Source organism: Chelmon rostratus, chromosome 12 (assembly GCF_017976325.1).
Source record: "Chelmon rostratus isolate fCheRos1 chromosome 12, fCheRos1.pri, whole genome shotgun sequence".
NCBI classification, from domain to species: domain Eukaryota; kingdom Metazoa; phylum Chordata; class Actinopteri; order Chaetodontiformes; family Chaetodontidae; genus Chelmon; species Chelmon rostratus.
Genome location: NC_055669.1, coordinates 21,020,912 through 21,039,411, shown reverse-complemented (window position 1 = coordinate 21,039,411; position 18,500 = coordinate 21,020,912). Strand labels below are relative to the sequence as shown.

At 41.4% G+C, this 18,500-nt stretch overlaps 1 protein-coding gene across 3 annotated transcripts; it reads right to left on the bottom strand.

Moving 5' to 3' along the window:
- Nucleotides 1–253: 253 nt before the first annotated feature.
- cc2d1b (coiled-coil and C2 domain containing 1B) lies at nucleotides 254–18,376 on the bottom strand. 3 transcript variants are annotated; one of them, XM_041948349.1, is made up of 26 exons: nucleotides 18,301–18,376; nucleotides 17,866–17,997; nucleotides 17,616–17,760; nucleotides 16,128–16,231; nucleotides 14,629–14,748; nucleotides 13,975–14,112; nucleotides 13,085–13,403; nucleotides 12,705–12,823; nucleotides 11,800–11,878; nucleotides 10,510–10,587; nucleotides 9,641–9,786; nucleotides 9,225–9,297; nucleotides 8,883–9,022; nucleotides 8,668–8,797; nucleotides 7,549–7,721; nucleotides 7,051–7,176; nucleotides 6,491–6,549; nucleotides 6,151–6,267; nucleotides 5,329–5,402; nucleotides 5,014–5,072; nucleotides 4,860–4,911; nucleotides 4,287–4,386; nucleotides 3,670–3,760; nucleotides 3,470–3,592; nucleotides 3,315–3,364; nucleotides 254–2,648 (listed from the first exon to the last, which is right to left on the bottom strand). In XM_041948349.1, exons 2-25 carry the CDS (start codon nucleotides 17,926–17,928, stop codon nucleotides 3,353–3,355), a joined length of 2,640 nt encoding a protein of 879 aa, XP_041804283.1. In that variant the 5' UTR covers nucleotides 17,929–17,997; nucleotides 18,301–18,376; the 3' UTR covers nucleotides 254–2,648; nucleotides 3,315–3,352. The 3 variants fall into 3 exon arrangements, with proteins under 3 accessions (XP_041804283.1, XP_041804285.1, XP_041804284.1); XM_041948351.1 differs by having other exon boundaries at nucleotides 255–2,648; nucleotides 13,085–13,388; XM_041948350.1 differs by having other exon boundaries at nucleotides 255–2,648; nucleotides 13,975–14,109.
- Nucleotides 18,377–18,500: the final 124 nt, after the last annotated feature.

Below are 18,500 nucleotides of genomic sequence, written 5' to 3'. Positions count from 1 at the left end.
TCAACTTCGCGTTTTAGCAGTTTTATCTTCTACTTTGTGGATGACACTTAAAAAGAAAATCCACTCATCAGTTCTGTCATTGACTCGTTTTTGTTCAAATATTTTTTTTTTTTAATAAACATCAGTTGAAAATGTTTGAAAAGCCAAAAACCCTGTACATCTTTTTTTCCCTTTACACTACAAATGTCAAGAAAAGTGGTCTTTATCAAGAAACTGTAGTATATGTAAAATAAAAACTTCTAGAAAATTGAATTGAGTGCTTAGTTTTTGCCTTCTGTTCAGTGTCAACAGCCCGTTGTCCTAAATCAGAGCGTTTTTAGTGGAAGAAAGCAACACAGTTGAGCAAAATTAAAACAAGGTGTTTTTTAATTGGTACGTTCTTAAGCATGGTAGGCAAATTCAGTCCACAATTCAAAAACAAAATATAGCCTTCGATCTGTTTCAGAGATTATTTTTGTAGCATTTTGTAAATATAAATGTGACATCTTTCATCTTTGTAAACAAGTAGGTGATGAAAATGAAACAGTGAAATGATGAGCGACGGTATGTTTTAATTATTCAGGCCAATGTTCAGAGTAAACTTGGGGTTATTTACTAGTTACTTGATTCGTGATGTTAAAAACTGCCAACAAAAAGGTGAAATGCTGTGACCTCGGTAATGTTTGCGGACAGTGTTGAGGTAAACCAGTTGGAAAAATGGTTCTTATGTAGTTGGCTCAGGATGTTTGTTATGGCTTCTTGTGTAGCATTAACTACAATGCTGCGGCTGAGACTTTAAAGGGACAGTACACTCAAATTACTTCAAAATTAAAGGCCAACTTTCAATCTAAATATTGTTAGTATTTTTAAAGCTTTGAGCAGCACAAAATAAATTCAGTCTGCGTTTGTACCACAGCAGAAAAGAAAATATAAAGCCTTCTGTAATTTGGGTGAACTGCCCCTTTAATAAAAGATATTTATAAAGGATTCATCCAAATATTTAGTATCTGATGCATAGTTTTAAAAAGTAGTTCGACACTTTTAAAGGAATAGTTTGACCTTTTGGAAATGAACTTATTCAATGCGACCATCTGTACCACTCTGTTGTTTGTGTGTTAAATATGGAGCTGGAGTCTGGAGGTGATTAGCTTAGCTTAGCATAAAGGCTAGAAGCAGGGGGGGAAACAGCTAGCATGGCTCTGTCCAAAGTTTTAAAAAACAAAAGTAACTGCATATTGATAAGCACAGATCCAGGAAGTCGCTGCCAAGAAATATATAACTCCCTCCGAAAGCACAAATTGTTGGTTTTTACATTTCTGCATATGTACAGATTAAACAAGTGTGTTAATTTGTAAGCTTTAAAGGTGTGGCAGGTCTATTTTTGAACTTCAGAGAAAACCAGGCTAACTGCTTGCCCCTGTGTCTAGCATTTATGCTAAGCTAAGCTAATTGTGTCCTGCCTTTAGCTTCATGGTTAACAGCACAGACATGAGTGGTCTCGATCTGCTCGTCTAACTCTCTGCATAAGCATATTTTCCAAAATGGTCGAACTTTTTATATATGTACAGGATGAACGTTTAGTCATCCAACTCTGTTTACTTCAGATGTCTTTTGAACCACTTTATCATCTGTTCAATAATCCCTGTGTGCCTCAAAGTTAATATTTAGCTTTGTAGACTGAAACTCAAATATCAGCTCAGTTGTGATTCTGTGCTATCGAGTATAAAACAAGACAAATGTAACTAACAAACTTAAAGCCACAGATTAGTGAGAGTGCAGTTAAGTGACCACAGTTGGAGGACAAACTAATCAAAGTTAAAAGGTGCCAAAAAGGGAGTGCGGTTCACAATAATCCTATAACTGTACCTTGTGTAGCATCATAATTTCCTGGCTTACTCCTATAAAACGTCTATGAGGGTGCTGCATCTGCCTGCCTTCTCACACCCAGATAAGCAGTGTGGAAAAACAATAAAAACTGTCCGTGTCCCTTCGCACATTGAGCTCTCGAGTCATCCTAACAGGTTTGGCAGATAAAGGCGATTTCAAATATGCAGGATTTTACAGCAACAGTGATTACTTTGGTATTAGTGCATAGGTGCAGTTCTAGATACCAGAGCTGTATAATATGAGGAATATGTACACGTTCTTTGATATATTAACTAGAGTCATGTCGGGCAGCAGGATCAGGTTAACTCGACACTGAGCCCCTTTAACATTAGCAGAGGACACGCTGCCTGCCGTCCTCCAGGAGGTGATGTGATGCACGAGGAGACTTTCTGCACAACTGCGATCGTTGCCTGAACAGTTTGCTCTGATTGAAATCTCACAGGGAGCTTGTGGGCCTGATGCATCGCAAGCTTATATCTGCATTCACCCGGACAACGATCTGTGCGACATCACAAACCAGGTGCACGACAGCGATAAACGTGTCTGTCGGCCGGTGTCATCGGGTTTTAGCCGCTGCTCAGACTGGAGACCTGAGCCAGAGACCAGCTGACCTACTGAAAACCAGCTCCATGTCTCCTCCTGGTGGACTGCAGTGTGAAAGGGAACTCCTGTGTCTTGCAAATGTGCAAAAGTTTTAACAAGTCTAAGACCCACGTGGGTCTGAGTCCAGTCCTGAAGAGCAGACCTCCTCCTCCGAGTGTTTCCGATTGAGTGCCTTTATTCTGCAAGACAAAGAAATCATGTCAGGCCTTTCAAATACACCCAAACGTATCCTTGAACGCCTCAGTTTAAGTTTGAGAAGGTTAATCACGTCTGTGCATTAATATGAAGCTACAGAAGGAAACAGTTTGCTCAACTTAGCATAGACTAGACTAGAAACAGAGCTAAACAGCTAGCCTGGCTCTGCAAATGTGTTAAAATCTACCTGCCAGCACCTCTAAAGCTCGCTAATTAAAAGTTATAGCTTGTTCTTGTTGATTCACACAAAACCTACAGTGGCCTCCTGGAAGTCACTGCTCCCTGCCAAGAAATGGTCCGACAGAAAACACCATCATTCAAACAGGATTAAATACACAAGCTATCATGGTAATTAGCCAGCTGTAAAAGTGCTGGTAGGTGGATGTTTTACCTTTGGACAGAGCCATGTCAGCTGTCTCGCCCTGTTTCTAGTCTTTGTGCTAAGCTAAGCTAACTGACTGCTAGCTGTAGTTTCATATTTAGCATACAGACAATCAATCTTCTCATCCAGCTCTCAGCATACAGTGTATAAGCTTATTTGTATGTCTTTATGGAAGAGTTTACAGCAAAATAACTGAAGGTAACTAATGCAATAGAGCTGCATTGACGTAATTTTCTTTCAATTCAGAAAAAAAGGGGAAGAAAATTACCTTTATCTCATAAATCATCTTTAATCTTGCAACAGCATCTAAACGAGAACCTTGGAGATACAAAAGAAGCAACATCAGAAGTTTTTCACAATCTCAGGTTCGCCTTTCAAGATGACAATGATGCGCAAACAGTGCCGCTGAATGTTTGATGCTACCTGCGAGTGGTCGATCACCAGCCAGCGCTCGGTGCTCGTCTGCATGTCCTGTCCGCTCAGAGGCTCCCGCAGGCGGATCTTCACTTCGACGCGACCCCCTGTGGGCTTCCGACCGTCCATCACCTGTCACACAGGCGCACGAGAGGTCAGCTAACATCTCGGGTAACAAGGTGCCGCTTTGGGTCTTGAAGGCCACTCACCTCTACGATCTCCCTGATTTCACTCTGGGACTCCAGTTTGTCCAGCTTGACGAGGGCCGTCCCGATCGGCTTGTCGCTCCGCAAGAAGCCGCTGTGAGATGACAGACAGCAGCAGCATCGGCGTCAGAAACACCAAACAACATTTTAACTCATTTTGATCTGTTTCAGTGTTCACAGATACTTTGCTTACCAATTTGATATTATATTTAATGTTTGACCTCAGCAGCTTCATTGATTTTTGTAAATATCTGCTTGTTCTGAGTTTGATGCAGCAACATGTTTCAAACAAGTTGGGACAGGAGCAACAAAAGACTGGGAAAGATGTGGAACGCTCCAAAAACACCTGTTTGGATCATTCCACAGGTAAACAGGTTGATTGGTAACAGGTGAGAGTATCATGATTGGGTATGAAAGGGGGCATCCTGGAAAGGCTCAGTTGTTCACCCCCTGTGGGTGAGTGAGCAGGGACCATCCGGGAAATTTTTCTTTGTTGATGCAGTTAGCGGAGCTTCGACGCTTCAGATTCACTGATCCCAGACCTGCTGCTGTGGTTGATTAGCAGACTGAGCTCACACATTTGTCGATGTCGCCCTGCAGCGCGTCGCCCGGTGACTCACCCTTTGTGCAGCAGCTCCAGTTTGATGCCTTTGGACGCCACCACCCTCCTGAAGCCGCGGTGGCTACGGTTGATCGACAGGGTGAAGCTCTGGTTATATTCTGTGAACAGAGATCACAGATGAAGAGATGCAGCCTTCTCAGACTCTGCATATCAAGAGCTTCAGATAAATGAGCCATAAAGCAAGTTTGCTTTTGCATACATGTATAAGATAAGCACTGATTTATTTTCATTATTTTGAGATAACATTACTCATATTGTCATTTTAAACATAAATGCATCCTCCCAGAAAATAATTGCAAAATAAGATCAAGATATAAAGTAAAGACATTTACATAATTTTAATGGTTCGCAGGTAGACTTTGTTTCTTGTTGCCTAATCTGCACTGCAGCATCACATTCATGAAGAGTTTTATCTTTTCTGTCTCCGGGAAAACACTGTTTTCCAAAAAGGAGAGTACAGTATAATACTCTAAAAATAAACAGTCTATTTGCGTCTATTTGGGGAGAAATGTCCCCATAGTTGTACCGCGTTGGTGATACACACACATCGACAGCGGCGGTCGTGTCTCACCGGGGGAGTTGGTGTTCTTGATGACAGCTGTTCTGTGCTTCTGCGGCTGCTCCTGAAACAGAAACAAACGCTTTCAGGGGGGAAAGTTGGCTGCATGAGTCGTCTCAGCCGCCTGAGGTGGCTGCGAAAATGACAGCGAGCTGCAGTTGCTCACCGTGCTCGGGTACGGGAAGTCAAACTTGATGAAGGCATCCAGATCGTTTGTTTGGATCCCTGGAGGAGAAAGTTTATCACGAAGCATCAGCCGGTCTGCGCTTTTCTTTTTTTTAACCAGACCTTCAACTCTAGACTGAAAGTTTTTGGTTAATAATAATTAGTTAGAAAGACTTTTTAAGCAGGAAACCATAAACTGAAGGTGTAAAAAAAAACACTTTCCAGTGTTTTCAGAACCATTTTCCCAGTATTTCCAGACACCATATGGAGCTACTGTACTGAATGTGAGGACTGATGGGTGAACACTAGTTTTTACCACTAGGAGCAGGAAGATTCATCCCTTTGACGATAACAACAACCATGTCAGTGCTGCTCAGGTCTGGAAATATCCTGAAAGGAAGCAAGAAAAGACAGAAAAAGATATGAGGCATTTATTGCTTTGGCATCTGCGTACAATCAGAGTAAAAAAAAAAAAAAAGGGGTGAAAGAAAACATGAATCGGAGGCGACAGGTCAATCTGCTCCGGCTGTTCTAATGTTAATATCAAAGGACAGCTCAAGTGATAGATCAAACCATGCACCATCCACACAAAAAGACTGCGGTACAGTGGGGCTGTCACACCTTCAATACATCAAACCTACACCCAGTGGCCAAATTATTAGGGACACCTGCTAAATATAGTGCAACCTAAGTTCAGCCATAAATTCTAAATTTACAGATATAATAATGTTCAGTTTTGATTGACAGAGAGGTAACGTTTGAAACACCTGCTAGGTACAAAGCGTTCCAGGGTTGTATTTTCTAATAGTGTTGAACTGGACTGCATTATACTGAGAGTTATTTCTAATGTTTTGCATTTACAAACACAAGGTGAGAAGAATGTTAGAAACATATTTGAATATGATGCAGTCCACTACAACACCACCACTATGACCTCAACAATAAACATGTCGTTGAATCAACACCTCAGTGTACCAAATAAGTAGAGAGTAAGTATAGATCTTTAAATATCAAGAGATTAAAGAGCATCTTTTACTTTACCCCTTTCTAACCAATGAATCAGAACTTGTCACGACTAAAGAAAGCTTTACATTTAGTTAACTGTGAACTTTTGCAGTATTATCTCTCTAGTGCCCACCTGACAGTGTGAAAGGACCTCTCCTCAAAGTGATGTTTAGGAGGGGGCAGACCTCTCGACTGAGCCAGCTTCAGGACCTCCAGACTCTTCTTACAGCTCTCCGCCATCTTCTCAAACCTGCAGGGCACGCACACACACACACACGTATTTTCAGATTTAATCTGTATCAGGTGTACAGTATAACTGTCTTTTGTGTTTTTTTGACTGTGTGCCAGACAAAGTAAACAATCTGATAACATCACTTTGGGCTCTGGCTACAAACATTTATCATTTCTAACATTTTATAGAGTGGATAATGGAGTTTGTATGTAAACTGAATAAAAAAGGTTTTGCTGCTTACTTTGTTGTTTCGGTGACGTTCCCCAGGTGTGTGAATTGCTTGGAGTGAGTCATGCATTTCTAAAAAGGAGGAGAGGACGTCTCAGACATCTCAAGGAACATGTTCTCATCACAACAAGACAAGAACAGTGCAGAACAACCAGACAAAATCCTATTTTTAGCAACAGAATGTGTTTGTCATAGAGCTGGGATTGTTGGATTTTAGGGATATTAAAGTTTCCTTCGGGTGATGGAAGATTTGAACATGATGCTAGCAGAGACGATTGGGTTTAAACATGTAAACAAGAAGTTTAAAAATGTTCTTTTGTTGTTTTGTAAATCCTGATACAGTCGCGATCCATATTTAATCAACATGTAACTTAAGAATTTGATGAACTAACAAATGTATGTTTATCTGATTGCACATGAATTGTGGTTGGAAAAAGTTCAAAATGTTCATAGATTTTTGTATGAAACTAAGGAGCAATAACAATCTTTTCTTCTCAAAATAATAATCTTGATTAATAACTGTGGTCACAGCATCACGATAATCTGGAATCATTCCTTCTCCTGCAGTTTTACCTCATATTGCTCCTTGAGGATCTTGGCCAGCTGTGTGTAAACCTGCTCTGCTTTCTCTGAGATCTGCACGTCACTGTGATGAACCAGGATGAAGTCCTCATCTTCGTCAGCAGGGGGCGACGGCACCTGCAGGTGGAGCACAGAGCGGGTCAGCCACAGTGGAACACATGGAGTCCCAATATCTCCACCATGGTCTCATCTGGTTGCGATTTACCAAAGCAGCACAATTCAGTGACGTGAGTGAGAGCACAGCACCTTTGGATGGCTTACAACATTGCTTGTACTTACTGATGAATTAAAAATACTTGCTTAATCTCTGAATATAATACTTTTTAAAATCACTATCATCATTGAGTTTTCCAGCAAAATATTTTTCTGTGCCTTCTACTCTCATCCAAATCAACTTCCTCTGACAGACTAAGGCCTGTTTCTAACACCAAGCTGGGTTTCACTCGACAGCCAGTTGAAACACAACCAGTAGCTCTCCTGTCTGCTCACCGTGCTGATGTCCACAGTTTTGCCGTGGCGTGCTGCCTCGATCATGGGGTCGAAGCCCTTGGCGGTGCGGAGGAAAATCTTGGCCTGCTCCATGTCGTTCTTCTGCTTCGCCTGCAGGGCCGCCTTCATGTACTGCTTCTTCCTGCCCTCCAGGAACTCCAGCTGCTGAGCCACTGGACGATGACGAAAGACAGAAAAGCCAAAGATTGTAAACATTACGATGCAGTTTTCAGCGGCGATCAGGTTTATTTGACCTAAAGACAGTGCTGCGGCCTGACAGCTGACATCACTGTAACACTGCAGTTAAGATATGACACACAATAATGAAGTTTAACTGTTGATACACAATAAAGCTAAAAGCTTTATTGTCTCATTTTGTTAGAACTTTGCCAATGTTTTCAATTTTAATAGAAAAACAGTGATGACTGGGACATCATGTTTAAAATGAGAACACATATGGATAATAGCACAAACAGAATCATTAAAGCTTTTTATGAATTAGCTAATTAGTTTGAGTTTTGCAGAGGACAAGCCTCATCCATTCTCAATCCAAACACATCAAGCAGGATTACTTCTAGAAAGCAAAAGTCTGCTAATTATCTTACTGCGAGTAACGCCTTCACTTTGATTGTTTTATCTGACTGTCTACTGACAGTCTAAAGCCTTAGGATATTCAATTCAGTGTCATATATGACAACAAATCATCACTTTTGAGAAGCTGCAACTAGAGAATATTTGGTATTTTTGTTTGAAAAGCGACCGAAATGTTCGTTCGTTGTTTGATTTTGTTGTGTGTTTTTTCATGTCTTATTTGTTTCCTTTGATATTTAAACTAATAAACTGAGAAAAAATGAACCATGATACCCCTGAATGCACCAGCAGCCTCTGATGCTTGGTCAGAGTGCAGAGTTTTGTTGACTCGGGTGTTGTTATCGTCCAGCTTACGTCACAGAACTGTGCTACTTTCTGTCACCATGTGCTGCTGCTGAGCCAAACTTTAGAATTACTTTAACTTCTTCTCATGTTTTTAACCGGCACAGAAAATAAAAAGGACTTCTGTGACCTGCTTCACAAGAGGCTAAACTGAAGTGATTTGCGTTTTTTCCTTTTGGGACTGACCTGTTGGTGAAAGTCCTTCCCTGGCGGCTGATCTCTCAGGTGAAGCTGACGGAGTCCTTTTCCTGCCTTGACCTCCGGTGGGGACGTCTAACGTGAGCCTCTTTGGCTCTTCTGGAACAGCAGGCTTAGACTACAACAAACAGAAAACGCTGTATGAACAATTTATCTACAAAAACTTATTAAAAAAGAATTATAATATATTGATGTTAGCCCACCTCCTCTTCGTTCTCATCCTCTTCTTCTTCGTCTGCTATTTCAGTGGTATCAGTGGACGCCAGCTTATCGGCTGCCACCAGAGCAGCAACGAATCCCTGCTCAGCTCCCGTCGCCTTCTGGCCAGGGATTGGAGGAAAACCTGAGCAATAGAAGCAAATTGTCTGTCTGACTGGTAGATACCGCGATCTAGATTTACTCTTTGGTTCAGTACTAAAACATGTCTCGTGGCACTGGTGCAGAGACTCACAGACAGGAACACCAGTAACATCCCAATCTTACGGAGCTAAACATAATTAAAATTACACCGTCATCTGAAAAGCATGAGTCCCAAAGAATCTCACCAGGGGGAACTGGCAGCTCCTCAAAGTTGACTGCTTTTCCTGCTTTGTGAGCTCGGATGGCACTCTGGTATTGCTGTAGGAGGAGAGGGGTTAAATATTTTTACAGAGCAGAGCTAATGCTATGCTAAAGTGGTAAAAGGAGAACAGACTTGTTGCTAAAAGTGTAATGTTTTTGGGAAAAATGCTGTTCTGTTAGGTCTATTCCTAGCATTTACTACTTAAATTTGCTTTATTTATTCATAAATATATTTCCAATCTCATAGTGTCTTTAAAATTAATCACATAGTGACTGACAAACAAGAGACTATAAAAAGTTCAACATCGTTTAAATCTTGTAGAAAGACCGAGCCTCGCTCAGTTTTAGTGGTAGAGATACATAAATGTAAAGACATCAGCAGGAGAGTCTCTCCTTGTACCTTGGCGATACGGTCGTGCATTCGGGCCTTGCGGTCGTCTCCGCTGGCTTTGGCCTGATTGGACGCCTCCACATACTTGGCTCGTCTCTGCTCGAGAGCCTCCAGCACGTCTTTGGGAGCTGCAGGGGCTGATGGGGGTGCAGGAGCTGAGGGAGTGAGGCAACAATGTTTACAGTGTCCAAGAGCCACACTGTGAAGCTGTACTTAGGCTTAAGCTAAATGTCAACGTTAGCATGAAAACATGCTCACAATGACAATGATAATATGGCTCTACTTAGCAGGTATAATATTTATCATGCTCACCATCTTAGTTTAGCTTCTTAGCATGCTAACATTTGCTTAGCTGCTAACACTAAGTAAAGCAGAGGCTGACGGGGAATGTCATTATTTGATTAGAAACTAAAGGATTGGACAAATTTGTTAAATGAAATTTCTGGAATCACCAAAGTCAGAAGAATATCTGTAGCGATTTTCATGGCTATCCATCCATCCATTCATTCATTGTTGAGACTCAACTATAAGCTTGGGTATTGTTTCAAACATTACTGTTCTTTTAGAAAAACATGCTTTGTCATCCAGTTTCCTCCCTCACTTTCACACTGGTACATGGCTTGAGTGACAAGTCGCATATGTTTGACTGTATTTCCAATAACTGTATTCACCCACAGCCAAACTACCATTACCACTCCATTATCACTCATGATCAGCGTGCACGTTTTGCGTGCATGTATTGTTGTCATTCCAAACAGTCTCTTTGAAGTCACCTCTGATGTTAAACATAACTGTATGATGGAATCATAAAGAAACATATGCCACCACAAAGAAACAAGAAAATACAGACGGTTGATAAATGTCAAAATCATTATTACCTGGAGCTTCTGCAACCGGTTGAGTGATGTGCATGTTTTGACCAGAGGAGGCTTCCTTCACTGGAGCAGAGCCTCCTCCTGTACCGAACAACACAAGATAAATGAAGACACACAGAAACAGATACAACAGGGTTGTGTCCAGTAAAATTTGTTATTTATTCTATGGAATTTGCTGAAGAAATCTCTTGATGAAACTATGCTCACTGACATCTTCCTGGAAGATTCTTGTGACCTCTGCTGGGTTTCTAAATAAACATTTCAAACATTTATTGGTCTGCTGTTTCACAGCATGTTGGTCCTGTTGTTATGTAGATAGAGAGAGAGAGTAGAGCTCATTCAAAAGTCTGCGGCTATTAACCAGAACCAAGAGGAGAGAGCACATTAGTCCAGTTTTAGCTGCTCTGCACTGGCTTCCTGTAACATTCATAATTGATTTTAAGATCCTTCTCCTTGTATACAAAGCTGCTAATGGACTAGGACCAAGCTACATTGCGAACTCCCTTGTTCACTAATTGCCTTCAAGAACACTGATCAGCTGCTGCTGGTTTGTTGGAGGTTTCCAGCCACAGCCGGACAGCTATGACTTCCTGACACAAGCCTGAAACTTACACTTGTGTGCTGCTGCACTTTCTTTAAGTTGTTCTATCTGTACTCTATTTTTAACTTTATTTTATTACTACTATTTAGTGGGTTTTATTTTCCATCTTATCTTATGCCTTCTCTTTACTCTTTTTTCGTCATCATCATCATTTTTATGTGTATCTTATTTTTACTATTATTATCCAGTGGGTTTTACTCTCCATCTTATTTTACCTACTTTTCTCTCCCTGTTTTTATGTTTATTTTGTACACCTGACAGTTTCTCACTGTCTGTACTTTACATATACTGTATAATGCTGGCAAGGATGCAGACAGTTTTTTTTCAGAATTATCATTTAAGTTTCTCGTGAACTCCAATGTTAAATTAGACCGTTGTGACTAAGATGCTGCTAGTTTAAGGTAGTTCGTTAGCTTGTGTTGTAGCCGAGCTGTAGGCTATCAGATATCTGTAGCTAATGAATGTCATTACATTTATAATGAGTGAGCTATTATCAATGGCTACATTGTATTGTACACACACACACACACACAATGTCTGTATTGCATTAAAGTGCAATAAATTGATCAGCTGTTTCACATCAAGTCTTGGGGGAACACAGAGTGCATTCTAACAGACAAACACTCTGCGATTAAAACGGAGAGCAGGCAGCCTGTAGTTTTTGAGCCTCCACCACAACCTGTGTTCCTCACCCTGTCCTGGAGACGGAGGAAGGCCACTCAGGTCAACTGCTTGTCCTTTCTCCAACGCCCCAATCACTGCATCGAACCTCTGCACCAAGAAATACCAAAAACCCAAACTCTGTCAAACATAATGATTTGCTTTGTCAACTAACAAATTGTTGGCATGTTTCACATACTTGAGAGAGAAATCCAGCAGTCAGAATATGCAGCAACAGACTCAGACAACAGACTGCACAAATAATGGCGTGTGATTGTATGCTAGAATTTTCACTTCAAATATTTATATCTAAACATTTCTGAGACATAAGACAGCATCTAATTTGGTTTAGGTTCATGACTGATGTCTGGAATATGACCTCAGACACGATGGGGATATACGTTAAAATACAAGACCATAATTCTGTCCAAGAACGATAAATAAGAAAAATGGGATTTCTTTTGTAAGGTTAAAAAACACAGTGTGTCTATTATACAAAATGCAGCTGCTGCTACGTTCCTGCAGCAAAAACTTGCCGTACTGTGCAAAATAGTTTGAATGATGGCCCCAGTTTCAGCAGAAACAAAGCTTTATTATGTGCATTTAGCTCATAGCGATATAGTTACATAAATCACACCAGACAGAATGAAGGGAATTGTTTAACTCTATAGATGGTTGTAACTCGTCAACCTTACATTTAACTTAATTGTAAGAGAAAAGACAAAAGCAATTTATACCGCTTTGTTGGAAAAAGCTCAATCATGTGCATTTCATGTGCATTTTTATCTTGAAATTAAAAGAAAACTCCAGAACAATGTTAAAACAGCATTATTCACTGAGAATGAAATGCCAGCACACAACAGAGAAAACATATTTATACAAATGTCTGCACAGGAGACGCTGACTTTAAACAAATCACTCAGGTCTGTTCACTCACCTTGCTGGTCTTGAAGTAAAGCCTAGCTTGCTCGATGTCTCCCTGCTTCTTGGCTCTCAGGGCTGCCATCTTGTATTCTTTCTGCCTCTCCAGCAGCATCCTCTTGGTCGCCTCGTTCGCTGTGGATTCACGGGAACGGAAACACAGAACAATGATCACAGTGAAAGGCCACATTCATCACATGCTGAGAATCTAGAAGGCAATCGCTTTGCCTCAACAATATATCTGTCATGGAAAAAAAAACTGAATACTAATAATGATAAATTTGACCTAAATTAGCTTTTGGCTTTTGGCTAGATTTTGGCAATGTGGCCTCTGTCTAAACAGTCATGTCAAATATTCTAACTGATATAACTTTGCATAACCCGGCTGACACGGACCATCTGTCTGAGACGGGTCGGCAGGTTCCTCTGTCAGCTCCTCTGGAGATGGAACGCTGCTCAGCGTGGGCAGGGTGGAGGAGGACTGCTCTTCTTCGCTGCTGGGGGTGATGACCTCTGGTACCGACCGCCCCTGCTCATCTGAAGGAGTGGATTCGGGAGGCGAGGGTACAGGGGGAGCAGGTCGTTGTGGAACAGCAGGATGAGAGGCGGAACTCTGGGCTCCGGTGGCAACAGGAGGAGGGATCTCTGCCTCGTTCACGGGTCTCCCTTTTTTCACAGCAGCTACCATCGTCTCCAGAGTCTGTGGAGAGCAACGCTGACAATCACAGTCCTCTATAATTGTCTAAGATGTCTGAAATCAGAGTATTTAATGTATAACGAAGTAAGCAATTGTTTTAAGATAAAAAACAGCTTTGATTTCATCTCTTGAATATACGTAATTAACTTAAGCTTAAACTAATTTACTCGAACAAGAAAAATAATACATAATCCAATAAAAACCATACAGTCTTCTCAACACAGAGACCACAATTTGTCCTAAGAGGACAAAAAATATATTGAAATGTTGAAAGCTATAAGCATTTCTAAATGGATTACAAATATTTAGAGCTTCATAACATTAAGAAAACAAACAAACAAACATTTCACAAGCTCGCATTTGTTCTTATTAATGGCTTAGAAATTATTTATTCATAATAAAACCATTAGTTACAACTTATAAGCCATTTATAGGTGCTTCATTAGAAACTGGTACCAACAAATCTGTGTACCCTGTTAATCCATCCCGCAAAAACGACCATATTTTAACAACAATTAATTCATAAGATAGATGCTGTAGTTCTGCACCTTGTGCATGCATCCTGTCATCAGACAGATGTTTCACTCACCTTCAGGCCCCGATCGTATCTGCGTGCTTTGGACGTCTCCCCTGCAGTCTTGGCGTTTTGTAAGGCCGTCTTGTACATGGCTACTCTCTCCTCCAGGGTGTGTTGGAGGCTGCCGGGCGCTGCTGTGGAGACTTGCTGCTTCACCAAAACAACAGGCAGGTAATGTCAACATTATCTGAAAACAGCTGGCAAATCTATGCTAGGTCAAGAAATTACTCAGCAACTGTGGGTTGAGAATGTAAAGTACTTTTCACACATGGGTAATAGGAAGGGAAAAAAAACTGATTGCAATTTCGACATATCTATATCTCGTTGTTAATCAATGGTTTTCAAATGGTTTCAATTACTAGACAAAGCATTCAAGTAGACTGAAACACAGATCGGACGAGTATCAGGAAAAGCGCTTCGTGGAAAGCACAGACTTACCTCAAGTGCATCTATCAACAAGTTATCAAGCAAACAACTTGTTTGGAGACGCAGTTATGCTCAAAGGAAACTCTTTTAAAACAAAAATAGGCAGCTAATTTTGGAAACCAGCAGAAGACAAGGCTCTTTCCTGTTACCAGCAACAGCTCAGTTTTCCATCACTTGACACATATTTTGGTGGCTGGTGGCGTCCATAACAAGACCGGCAGAGAGCAACACGCATTGTACCTGCGGCGGTGGAGACTCTGGTGTTTCAGCTTGAGAAGATTCAGCAGTGGCAGAGGATGGAGAGGAAACAGTTAGAGCATCCTCAGCCTCCCCCTCACCCACCACTTCCTGTAGCTCGGCCTGATGGGGGAAAAATACAGCAACTGGTGAACAGCCAACTTTAGTTCTTCATGTGAGGCTGGATTTCAGAAGTATACAGTGTGACACAACTTTTCCATTAGACGGGTTAGTAACACGTGCATTTATTTGAACGAAAGTTCTGTGAACCAAAATGTGCAGATGAAATCAAGTCTTTAGAGATTCAAAAAAATTGAACAATGAATAGCACTGCCTGTAAAAAAGAAAGTTATCATAGTTAGTGTGGTATTTACACAGGCATCTCTCCTGCATCATTTTTACTATGTCACGTTTTGTTTTTTCTTCTGCTTTTGTGTCATGAGGCGGGCAAGTAATCAGGTGGACCTCTGATGGTTATCATAGAGTTGAGAGGAGGATTTGTGCCTGAATTAGCCCATATTTTTGGATCTTTGTGCTACCAAATTGGTCAATCACCCTAACAATACAGTATATCAAGAATTAACGGACTTAGAAAAACTTGTTTCTGAGTTTACCTTCCATAGGCTTGGCTACACTAATGCTGTCTTTACAGGTGTCAAAATAAATTTGTTCAGACTGCGGAAGCTTATTCAGAACAACAAAGAAAGTGGTAAGCGTCACCCCAGTTCTTAGATCTTAGCTCTGGTTTCCTGTGTGTCAAAGACTTGATTTGCCAAGTTATGAACCATCCAGAACTCTCGGATCATCTGGGACTGATCTGCTTACGGTCCCCAAGGGCAAAACTAAACATGTAGAGGCGGCATTTGGTCTTTATATATCGGGAACAAACTCCCAAAACTTGGTTCAATTCTTAAGTTCTTTCGGAGTGGTGCTTAAAAATGTATGTATGCATATACCTGTCTTTCTTACCTTGTGTTTCTTTTACAGTATGTCTTGTTTAATGTCTTAATGTTACGCTCTTGAATTGCCTTGTTGAAAAGTGTTACACAAATAAACATGCCTTTCTTTTTTTATCGGTCTAATTCCAGATTTGTTCTGCTCCACCAAACGTAACGTGTTAACACTAGGATTGCTGTGGGGGTTATTGGAATTACTCAAAGAGCAGCCTTGAATGAACCAATAAAGTATTAAATTCATCACATTCAAACAGATGTAACAAATGTACAACTTGACATTACAGGTTCACAATGAGTGCGTGAACACAACATGACTTTTAGATTACATGGCTGATGGTCAAAGAGCCCACAAGCAACACAGATTTCGTTTTGATGGCTCAACTGTTCAACATAAACTTGTGGGCCATCTGCACTGGATCTGTACAGCTGCATGAATTCATTACAGTGTATTTAAAACATGTGTCTGGTAAATGGCCCATTTTTTCCAAAATCTTGAAATCTAAGCAGCCACAAAACCTGGCAGAGATAAACATATACAACACCAACCAATAGATCTTCATCATCTTCCAGGTTACTGTCATCTTCATCCTCATCCACATCTCTCATGCACTCGTCAGCCATTCTTGCGATGTCTTCCATGGGCAGCGGGCCTGCAACATAAACGTGACACCATGGATCCAAATGGGTTTGTATGTGAGCTGAAGACCATTTTACATTATTCTGTGGGTTTGCAGGTTACAATTGTAAAACACCTGTTCAGGGCCGACACGACCACCGTTTGTGCATAACTCAGTCTGTAAGCCAAGAGGCAATGAAATCAGAATTCAGAGCAATGACACCAGCTCAGCCCTGCTCTTTATATGTTTTGGGGAAGTTCCCGCTTTAGCAACTCCATCTAAACCTGTGTTAGATACTGTTGCAATTTCCAGACTCATGGTTTATTCCTCATCTTCTCCTTCTCTCTGTAGGCAATAAATATGCACTTTGTTGCAGGAGGTCTTAGATGTATCGTACTATACTATACTATATTGCCAAAAGAATTGATCCACACACTCGCATGTATCTTGTGCAGGAGATGATCACAAAAAACTGCAACTGTACCTCCCAAAGGACTTGCAACACTATTATCTCCAGTGTCAATGCTGTTAATTCCTCAAAGAGTCAATGTGGGCTTATCATACTTTCAAATACATAAAAGGAGCACATAAAAGTGCCGTGATTGCTTTGGGAGATAGACATAACAGTTTGGGGAAGAGCATTACAAACAGAGGTCCATAAAAAACGGGTTTACCAAGTTTGGTGTGGAAGAAACAGAGAGGCCTGCAAATAGCTCTGACAGCAACCCCACCCAGCACCTTGAATGAACTGAAATCCAGGCTGCAAGCCAGACCAGTCCTCGACCCCTCTAATGCTGTTGAGGCTGAATGGGAGCAAATCCCAGCAGAGCAGAGCAGAGCTGCAGTATGTGGGTGTAAAGTTCTAGCCTGATAATTACAAAAAAAAACCTAGATGAAGGCAGTTCTTCAGAGATCTGGATCTATGCTAGTAATGTTTGGTTGCCCACATACTTTTGATCATATAGTGGATGTACTAAAGTCTGAATGATGATTTGGCCAAGCAGATACGTCGGCTGATATTAGCTCATTACGGATATACTGGTTTTGACGTATATACCAGTGGATAAATGTTACCATACAGAAGTTTGTTGATCAGACAGTAGTGATTAGTTTATTTTTTAACTGTAAAATGTCCTGCCCAGAACAATTCTGGGTCACAATTGCAAAAAAAGGAAGGCTTCGCAATAATGCTGTTGACTGACATATCATTTTTAGATTTTTTTTAAACTCTCAAATATCAATATCAGTATCATACTCAACAATCCTGTATTGGTTGGGCTATAGCACCTACTGGCTGGAGGCATGGAAACAACCACACATCAGTGGCCATCGACTTCATGCAAATATTAGTCCGGTCATGGCAGATAAGAGGAGTTTACAGGGATGGTTCCCTGCGCATCATAACCACTGCACTCACTTCTCCCCTTCTGCTTGGCTCTCCCTCCAGCAGCAGCTTTATTTCCAGTGATAGCAGCAAGTTCAGCCTCCAAGTCCGGGTCGTCCAGATTCTCCTCCATACCCATCAGCATCTCCTCAGGGTCCAGGTCTACAAACAGACCCATCTGTAACCAGGAAGTAAAAGATAAACATCACTCCCGGGCAGCTATCATCGAGAGAAAACGTTCGGCTAAACGTGCTGCCGGTCGCTTCACCGGTGTTGTTGTTACCTGCTTGGCAGCAGCAGCGCCCTGGCCTCTGGGCTGCGGTGCTCTCTTCTTCTTCCCAAACATGTTGTTGTTGTTGTTTTTGCCCTGGCTTGTTGTTTAACAAGCCTCTAAGCGACACTCTATTGCCCCAAACTACACACAGAAACACAGACAGACGTTAGATGTATATGTTTCCTGTTGTGTAAAGTCCTCGGTGTGGTCGCAGGAGTTCACATCATGTGAGCGGTTGTCAGGTGGCTCCTTAACAGACAGTGAGTGGCAACGAGCTGCCAACTGACGGTTAATGTTAGCCGAGCGGCTAGCCGCTAGCTAACCATGTTTCTTGCCTCTAACTCGAAAAGTTTGTTTACGAGCAAGAAGACGACCGTTGCTGTCGCTGTTCGCAAACGTTTCTGAGAGTTTTATATGGCTTTAAAAATGTGTGTGTGTGTTTACCTGCTGGTTCAGCACTTCATCAAGTAGTTTTCAGAGGAACAGTTCCAGCTCTGTGGTTTGACATGGTAATGGTTTGTTTGAGTGCGCATGCGCAAAGCGAGGGCGCGTCTAAGTAAATATAGAGGTTCCCTGGGCTCTGTCTGCCAGGCAGCCCTGCCTCCCATTGTATGACATATATTAGCAATACACAAATAAATCAA